This window comes from Poecilia reticulata, linkage group LG18 (assembly GCF_000633615.1).
Source record: "Poecilia reticulata strain Guanapo linkage group LG18, Guppy_female_1.0+MT, whole genome shotgun sequence".
Classification (NCBI taxonomy): domain Eukaryota; kingdom Metazoa; phylum Chordata; class Actinopteri; order Cyprinodontiformes; family Poeciliidae; genus Poecilia; species Poecilia reticulata.
Genome location: NC_024348.1, coordinates 12,950,911 through 12,960,405, shown reverse-complemented (window position 1 = coordinate 12,960,405; position 9,495 = coordinate 12,950,911). Strand labels below are relative to the sequence as shown.

The 9,495-nt window shown below is 38.4% G+C and overlaps 1 protein-coding gene across 1 annotated transcript; it reads right to left on the bottom strand.

Moving 5' to 3' along the window:
- Positions 1-1,456: 1,456 nt before the first annotated feature.
- On the bottom strand, positions 1,457-9,217 carry cmasa (cytidine monophosphate N-acetylneuraminic acid synthetase a). Its single transcript, XM_008435616.1, has 8 exons — positions 9,025-9,217; positions 7,946-8,088; positions 7,715-7,870; positions 5,381-5,517; positions 4,434-4,528; positions 3,366-3,525; positions 3,118-3,283; positions 1,457-2,141 (listed from the first exon to the last, which is right to left on the bottom strand). The coding sequence occupies exons 1-8, from the start codon at positions 9,210-9,212 to the stop codon at positions 1,927-1,929; spliced, it is 1,260 nt and encodes a 419-aa protein (XP_008433838.1). The 5' UTR covers positions 9,213-9,217; the 3' UTR covers positions 1,457-1,926.
- Positions 9,218-9,495: the final 278 nt, after the last annotated feature.

The following is a 9,495-nucleotide window of genomic DNA, read 5'->3' as shown; positions in this document are numbered from 1 at the left end:
CCTTAGTTCAGGGGTGTCAAACTCCAGTCCTGAAGGGCCGCTGTCCTGCAGTTTTTAGATGTGCCACAGGTACAAAACACCTGAATCAAATGGCTTAATTACCTCCTCAGTTCTCCAGAGCCTTGCTAATGACCGAATTATTCTATTCAGGTGTGGTGCAGCAGAGGCACTTCTAAAAGTTGCAGGACACCGGCCCTCGAGGACTGGAGTTTGACACCCCTGCCTTAGTTGGAGGAAACATGGGAAACGCGTTTCATCTAAGATATGTTTTAGATTAACATGGAAATAAATAAAGCTATTTTCATAGCATCTTTCAGGAAATAAAACTCAGAGAGACACTACAGCTCAACAACTAAAAATGCATAAAAGTTGAAAAATTAATAAAAAGCTGAATTTTAGCAAACTGCCCAGACACCACATCAATCTCTAGATATCTACTGAAGTAAAGGCACGGACTTTTGTTTTCATTTAAGGAAATTATTGCTAAATAACAGAGACAGACAGGACAAACAACCATGCACTGACACACTCACACCTAAGGAGAATTTAGAGAGACCAATTAACCTGATATGTTTTTGGACTGTGGAAGGAAGCAGGAGCACCCAGAGAGAACCCACCATGCACAGGGAGAACATGCAAACTCCATCCAGAAAGACCCCGGCCGGGAATCAAACCCAGAACCTTCTCCTGACTATACATATAAACACGTTTCTCATGTTTTTATATATATATCTATATATATATTTGTCATTGATAAAATATTTTTCGGTTTCTGAAAGTAATTAGTCACAATATAAACACTTGAAAATGGTCCATGTTGACATTCAGAGTAAAAAAAAAAAAGACTGACCATATTTCAGGCAAACATGCTTAAATTACTTGATGTTTTGATATTTCAGCATCCGAGTGTCCCAGCTGTACCTGAATGCAACATGCACCATTGTTGGGAAAATCTGTTCATCGAAGATTTTTATTTACATCTTAAATGTACGGGCTTTGAGCTAATTTAATGCTAAAAGCAGCCATTTTAGACTCAGAATATTCTACAATACCAGTGACTTTCATGTATTTCAGTTGATTTCTATTTTTTTTTTTTTGGTCCGTCTCCTGACTTTAATTTGCTTTGGGATTTTCACATAACAGATTGTTTTCCTTTGAGGTTTACTGAAACCAGGAGACTCCAGTCACATTGTTATTGAATAATAAAAATATATTGATTTGCTATATCTTTGTTTTTCTATCATTTCTAAACCTTTCCATTTCCTAAATACAATCTGACAAAGAGAGGACGCATACAGGAAAAATAATAAGGCTAAGAAAATAAAAGGCAATGATGTAGAAAATGTATTTACAGATTATGCTCTAAAAGTAACTACACTCCAGCCAATGACCAAGATTATGCAGACATTTTTAATTATACTTACATTTCATTAAAACTTGAGTGAATTATGTCAGTCTTTCCAATAATAAAAAAAGACATTTGAGGACAACTGAAAAATAGAACCAAAGAATTAGAACATTGAATTCAGTTCCTTTACAAACCTTCTAAATCATTAAACTAAGCAGGATTATGACATTGATCCCTCACTTTCCCAAAACCTCCAACTCAGCTGCAGCAGAAAATGATACCATACATCATATAAGTTTTCTATAACATACATAGAAGACTTATATTTCAGAAAACCCTGTGTTTTTTAAGTGTCCCAACATGTCCCTGAGAAGTTTAACTGAAAACATTGTAACAATTTTCAGACATCTGTAATTCTGTCTTCTTAGTGAAACTCCTGTTTGTTGAGGCCATTAAATTTTCCTTCACCAAGAGTCACAGGAAGGAGTTAAGAAAGCTGAACTTGGTGCCTATATCACAGTGTTTCTCTTGTGACTGTATTCTCTGACTTCATGTTTCTAGCTCTACCCTTCTTCTCTTTAGAAGTTGATGCGGTCGATCCGGTCCTGCTTCATCTGTGTTTTGGCCTTTTCTGTCTGCTGGAGGATGTGTTCGGCGAACTCCCTCAAGGCTCCCATCCCAGCGGCCTGACGGCAGGCGAAGGAAGCTGCATTAGAGGCTTCCTTCGAGGCGTCGGCAGGAACGCCGCTCAGACCCGCCAGGTTCAGACAGGTGGCGTCTGAAGTGTCATTACCTGAGGAAAAAAAATGGGAGAAAATTTTAATTCAACCACATTAACAGAAAATCTCCAGTAAGACGTTTTCTATAGTTGTGCTCTCATTACAAATGTGCGCAAAACTTTGACAATATTCTGCTAATGTTGAAAAAACACAATTGTGTAATTGCAGCATTTCCATTATTTAATAAGAGCAATTAAATTAAACCCATGAATAAGTTTGTTCACATAAGTCATTAAAACACGCTGCGCCATCATCCTCCTACCACTTTCTGTTGTCTTCTTTGTTGTTTCCACCAGTAGTAACATCCAGTTCTTGTTCATGCGACTTGAGATGCAAAGTTTTTCCATTGCAATTTTACGAAATACACACATTTCTATGTAGCTGAAAAGCCACCTCATCCTGGCACCAAAACATTTTATCAAATAAATTTGTTTTTAAAACGTTTCCATTGAATAAATTTATTCTCATAATTCCAATGCTCCATTTTATGGTCAGTCAATGAATTGACGATTGTCTTCAGTCAATAGAATGCATCTCCTTTTTTGACCAACTAAAATACAATACTTCACATGTTACAACAGGGCTTTGACTAGGCCATTCAACAGATAAATATGGTTTTTTCTAAAGTCCATTGTAGATCTGACTGCAGGTTTTGTTTTTCTTTTGGAAAACAAAAGGAAAACAAATCAAAAGGACCTCAAATCTTTTCTAACCTCCGAGATCTTTTCTTCCAGGATTGTTCTAGATTTAGTTCCATATTTCTGTCCCTGCTGGAGCCATGATGCTAACACCACTATCTCCTAGCACTGGCACTGATAGTTTTCCCCTAAGGACTGTATTTTGCAGCAATTTTCCATTTCATTCCTCCACATGTCTTCGGAACTATTTTATGTATCCCTATACAAGGCTCTGGATTTCAGGATGCCATTATGTGTCTCTTGTACACAGTTTAAAATGATTAAAAACAGCTGAACGAAGGCAGTTCTTCACCCATGTAGGCCACATTCTTCCAGCTCAACTTCCTCTGCTCCATGACCGCCTGCACGTCCTTCAGCAGTTCGTCCCCAACATCTACAACCTCACAGCTCAACATCGTCCTCAGTTTGCCAGAGAGTGACTGAGTCACAGGGTCGTCCCTGGAGGACAGCAGCACCACCTGAAGAGCGGAGCCAAAGAGCCTTTAATACGACATTCACCAAATGTTCACCCATAATGTTTCCACAGATGGGAAATCCAACCTCAACTCCGTCGTTCTGCAGCATCCGGAGCCCAGTGGTGTCTCTGCTGTGGACACACACCATGTCCTCTCCGGATACGGACAGAAACACTCGTCCATCGGTCAAACATCCCGACACTCTACAGAATATTAAGGAAACTCCCCGACCAAAGTAGCCGTACCTGTTGGTTGAAGCACAAAAAACATGAAACCAATAAAGATTCATGGTTTTTCTGTCATATGACCAGTTCAGGATGAACCAGTCAGACTAATTTTGTTCTAGTGACGCGTTTGTTATGGCAGACAACGTTGTACCTGCTGTGATGAGCAAAAGTCAGTCCTAAAGGTCTTAAATTACAAGTGATGATATTCACACCATATTTTATTAAATCTTGGTTTAATTGTTCTGTACTTTCCCTATATTCTCACAATTATTAAATGCTTTACCATCTCCATATCAATACCACTCACATCTACCTGATGGATGTTTACCTACCACATGTAACGTGTCATTTAATTTATTTCGCCTTCCTCCAGTTATTTCCATTATTCCCACTTTATTTTGTATTTATGACGACCTTTGGTCTCCTCCTAAAGTTGCTGCCATTCAGATTTAACTTTGTTCTTAATAGATTTTATCTATTTTATCCATAATTCTAACTTGTTTCAAAGAGACTGACTAAATGATTTCCCCTCTGTATATTTATGAGCAGGTATCCACATAAACCTAACGTCACTTGAGATTGTCCAAGTCTAAATATGATTTCATAAACTTCTCACCAGTTCCAGATGAATTTCAGATGAGAAATTTAAAATGAACTTTAATGTTGACCAGGAGTCTGAATATATAAGTACTCTTTCAATCCTATTTTGCTCCACCCACTGAAACACCACCAACATTTCCCCTGTATACACCTGCCTACTACCTGTGATTTAAATACTCGAGCCTGCAGCACCATCTAGTGGCCAAACAAGAAATATAACAAACATCAGGCTCCACATCTTGTTTCACCTGCTGAGATGAAGCACCAAGTTTTTCCTGAACTTCATATTGTTTGAGTTGTTTTGACCTTTTTAGTGGCAGTCTGACCTGAGGACTCTCTGCTCGGCCAGTGGCCAGTCGATGTCCACGTCGATGTCCACGCTGTGCTCCGGTTCCATCTCAAAGTAGGCCACCTTCCCGCCCTGAAGAACAGAAAGTCTTCACACAAAGAACCGAATGGACCTCACTGACAGGGCCGGACCAAGGCAATGCTAGCCAAGCGGTTGGTTAGGGCCTCCATGCCACTAGGGGGCCTCCAAGAGCACTAAAGCATGATAGAAAAATAGATAAAGCTCTGGAAAATCTGAAGAGCCCACTGCATTGAGCCCCACTGAAAACCTTTTCTGAACTCTTCCTGAGTTAAAACATTAGCATCATTGTTTCTAAATGAATATAAACTTCTCATTTAAATAAATACTACATTTTTGGTTGGAATTTCAGAGACATGTTGTCAGTAGTTCATAGAATAAAAGAAAAATGTTCATTTTTATCAAACATATACCTATAGAGTAAAATCAGAACTTATAATTTTGAAGTGGTATCTTAATTTTTTCCAGTTTTATTTTAAATAACATTGAATAATACAAACTAAATATTATTACATGCGAGAATAAATTATATTTTGGTTTTATAGACAATAATGATTAATCTCTTCCTGTTGATGGCTGCTGCCACTACAGGGGAAATAAGATATTAAATTTAGTGTTTATCAGCTGATGTTACCTTCAAATAGTTAAATAAAATAGCACACTTAAATACCACACTGCATTTTAAAATCCAAATTTTTATTTGCTACTCCTCTAAGATTAAAATCAATAGTCATAATAGCACTGCTATGCTCATTACAGATGCTAATGATAGCAGGTACATTACACAGAGTAGATTAGAAATGATAAATCATCTGCTGTTAGCATGGAGGCCCCCCCAGAAAAAGCTGCATGGGGCCCCAAAAGGGCTTGGACCGGCCCTGCCCACTGACAGTGGTGTTGAACTACCTGTAAAGAATTTTCTTTAAAGATGAGGTCCCTTCTGCTGATGTAAAATGAGCCGTTCTCATGCAGCTCTCCGTCCCAGTCCTGACGACGGGGACGCAACGCAGGAACCAGATTTATTGGCTTTGTCATTTCACCGCCTGAGAAAGAAAAATGCATCATCTGGTCCTCAGTGACCTCTGGAAATAAATGTTTAATCCATATTTTGTCACATTACAACCGCTAACATAAACACATCTACTTGGAATTTTATGTGAAAAACCAACAAAGTGAAATACTTCATTACGAGATTCAAAAAATATTTTTTACAAATAAAAACTGAAAAGTGTGGTGTGCAAATAGTTTTCAGCCCCTCCTGAGTCAAAACTTTGTAAACCATGTGCTGTTAGACGGTTAATAGAGGAGCGATTTCATAATGACTTCCTGAAGGTTCAGAAGTTTTTAAAGAGACAGAAGCCCAATTTCAAGGCTTTAAACTAGAAAGTAAAGTTTTTGATTTCTGTGAACTGAAAACAACATAGTTACTTGATTGATTGTGCTATAAAATTGTATTATGTGACTGGAAAATGCATAATACTTCCCCTTTAAGGGAATATCTGTGAACAAAAAAGCAATGCGCACTGTTCTGCCATCTAGCTACAAAACTATTTGAGTAGAAATCTCCTCCAGAAACCAGACTGTCTTTAGGGTCTTTCTTGGCTCCCATTGCTTTGGTTTTACGGAACATTTTTCCAGGGATCAGGAATCTTTCTGATGTTTTCTTGGCCACCATGTTGACATCAGGAACCTTCATCAGAAACCAGGGCCGATTTCTGTGGTACTCTTCATATTTATGACTACAGTACACTTCTCCCTTCGCTTTCCTTCTGTCTAGATTACAAATGTAATCTTAAAATCACATTTAAGACTCATTTTAAATGTAATTTACAATTAATCTTAAATTAAGATGAATTGCTCCACTATGGTGAAGCAGTGAAGGTTTTTGTTCTGCTGTCACGGCTCGTTCTGGATGATTATCTTGTGGTGCTGGAGAGTGAGTGGCTAAACCTGAATTTTCTGTTTGCCAACTTAAGAAACGTTTGGATGTACGACTGGTATTTAGCAGTTACATGTGCAAAGATAATTAATAGGGGCAAAAGAACAAACTGGGTTTATTGGTTGTAAACAATGAAATGAAAAGGGTGGAGCAACGTTCTTCACCTCTTCATTCATGTGGTCTGGTCTCATTGCTTTCACATGAGCTGTGAAAACAGGGTTTGTAGTAACTACTAGTTACTCAGTTACATTTACTTGTACAAACGTTTTTTGAAAAGTATTTTTACTTCGCTGTACTTTTTACTAACAATACTTTCACTTTGAAGCATCGTTACTGTTGCCCGAGTAAAATTTCTGGATTTTTTTTAACCCACTGAATGAAAAACAAACATGTTTTAACCAAAAATTCACCTGACACAGATACACAGTTGCAGTTTTTCTTAAAATATAATTGTTTTACTGACAAAAACTGACGAGAAACATTTTCTCTTGCCTGATTTTATTTCATGTTACTTATATAAATTATTGTCATTTTTATCCTTAAAATACCAAAACTTTCCGCTTAACTTTACATTTTGGTCCATGTGATGTCATTTTTTAATGTGAAATGATCGATAATTTGATCAGTTACTCAGGAGCAGACTATTTACCAAATACATTTTCACTCGAGTCATTTCTTGGACGCTACTTGTTACTTGTACTTTAGTAAAAAAAAAAAATGCTACAGTTCTACTCTTATTTGAGGCGGCTCCAAAAGCAGGAAATGGACTACAGCTCAGGGAATTTGGGTAAAAGCAACCAAAACAAACTAACTAGAGCTAGCATGAAAAATTATCTTTTCCTGCTGATCTTTCATCAAAAACAAAAGAAAAATCCTACAAGCGCTAAAATCTGGCGCTACTCCATTTGTTTACATTTTGTGAAGGAGGAAGTTGCTCAGTTCAGTTCTTCTGAGGTTTTCTGTGCCATTTCCTTTGGTGGTTCTTGGTGCAGCGCCACCAGAGGCGAGGAGGGGAACAGGTTTCTCAAACTATTTGGTTCATTTGATGCAGTGCAGTGTGAAAACAAACCCCAGCAGCTGAAAATGTAACATGTTGCAACTTTGGTCCCTAATGGAGTTTACCAGACTATCAGGTGTGAAAACAGCCTTTAGAAAACAATTTATATCCATCTTGTTGATGTCTGAGTTTGCCATTAAACAGGTAGGTAAGTAGATATACTTACCATAACACCAATAGTGATATCATTTATCAGTGTTCATCCCTACTGCTAGCTAAACAGGACAGCTGGCGTTTAACTCACTTCCTTTCTTGACCTCCTTCCAGTGGAACTCGTGTCTCCGGACCACGGAGAAGACGGAGTCGTACCCGTCCTCCATGATGATCTTCAAGGCGTTCTGTAAGTGAGACGGATGGAGACACGGAGACGTAGCCTGGATGTGACAGACCATGTCTACCTCTGTAAACACAAAGCGTTTCCATTATCAGACGCCGGTAATTTCACAAGGCTTCAGTTTACGGGTGATGTTCGTGCCTGTGTTGTTCCTGAGAAACTCCTGAATGGTTTCCACGGATGAAGACGAGTCCTTGGAGACCTCAGGACTTCTCCGGTGGACTTTGGCCCCCCAGGTTTTGGCCACTTTTTCAATTTCATCGTGATCCGTCGACACCCAGACACTGGAAACAAGAGAGACGCTTCAGGAATCTGGTTCAGGTTGTTCTTGTGAGCATTCCTAATAAAAATGTTCTGCCACGTTTAGGAAAATTAAGCTGGGAATCTGCACCCAACTAGGAATGAAAGTGAAAATCAAGAGAGCTGAAACCAAATCAAGTTTCATTTATAAAGAACCAGGTGAGTAGAGTACCCAAAGATGATACTCAAGTAATAGTAGTACTATTTCAACATCTTTTACTCAAGTAAGTAAATTACTCAAATAAAAGTAGAAAAGTATTTGGTAATAAAAAAGTTACTCAAGTACTGAGTAACAGATTAAATCATCATTTAACATAAAGAAAATACAGAGGGATCAAAATATAAAGTGGAAATTTTGGTATTTTAAGGACCAAAATGACAATAATTCATAACAAAAAACAACAAAATAAAATAAAAATAATAACAATTCAGTTTCCTTCAATAAAAAAAACTTATGAAACTAACAAAACCTGCAGGTGTGTCTATGTCTGGTGAATCTTTGATGAAAACAACTAAACATAAAACCAAACAACTTAAACCAAATATTTTCAATGTGTTAGAGTGACCTAGTCAAAGTCCAGACCTAAATCCATCTGAAACAACACCTGAAAACTGATGTTTGTAGTTCTGTTGGCAGGTAAATGAAGTATAACATGGGAAAAAAGTCTTGTTATAAATCAAATAATCTGCCAATGGAATAAGCATTTTTTCAGCAATATTAAGGAATTGTGTACTTAAAACAAGCCTCTATATCTTGCTGAAAAGTTACTTGTAAGTTATTTCTATCTTATTTCAAGTGTACCGAGACATTTGCATTGGAACCTAGACAAAAATTTACTTGGTAAGATTTTGTGTTTTTGCAGTGTATGCATTTTAAATCATATTAGCAGCAGTTTGTGTTGACGCTGAGTTTGTCCTACCTGTCGAACATGTCAGAGTCGATGGCCGCTCTCAGCACCCAGCCGAGGAGGGGGAGCCCGGCCAGCGGTTTGATGTTCTTCAGTTTGATCCCTTTGCTTCCCCCTCGGGCCAGAACCAGAGCCACAACGTGTCTGCCTCCATCCTGCAGGCCGTTTTCTTTCAGCGGGACTTGGTTTCTCTCCGCCATTGGACGGTTTCTGTAGTTAAATGAAAACAAGGTGTCACTGCTGGCTTTAACAAGGCATCTTCAAATGATGACAATTTTTTATTGTCACAAAAAAATTGTCATCATTCCCATCTTCAGAGAGGAGCGGCTGCTGCTGCTTAGAGCTCCCCGCCCCGTTAGCAGATCACTCCCTAATTCACAGGTGTCAAACTCCAGTCCTCCAGGGCCGCAGTCCTGCAACTTGTAGGTGTGGCTCTGCTGCACCAAACCTGAATAAAATAATTAGGTCATTAGCAAGGCTCTG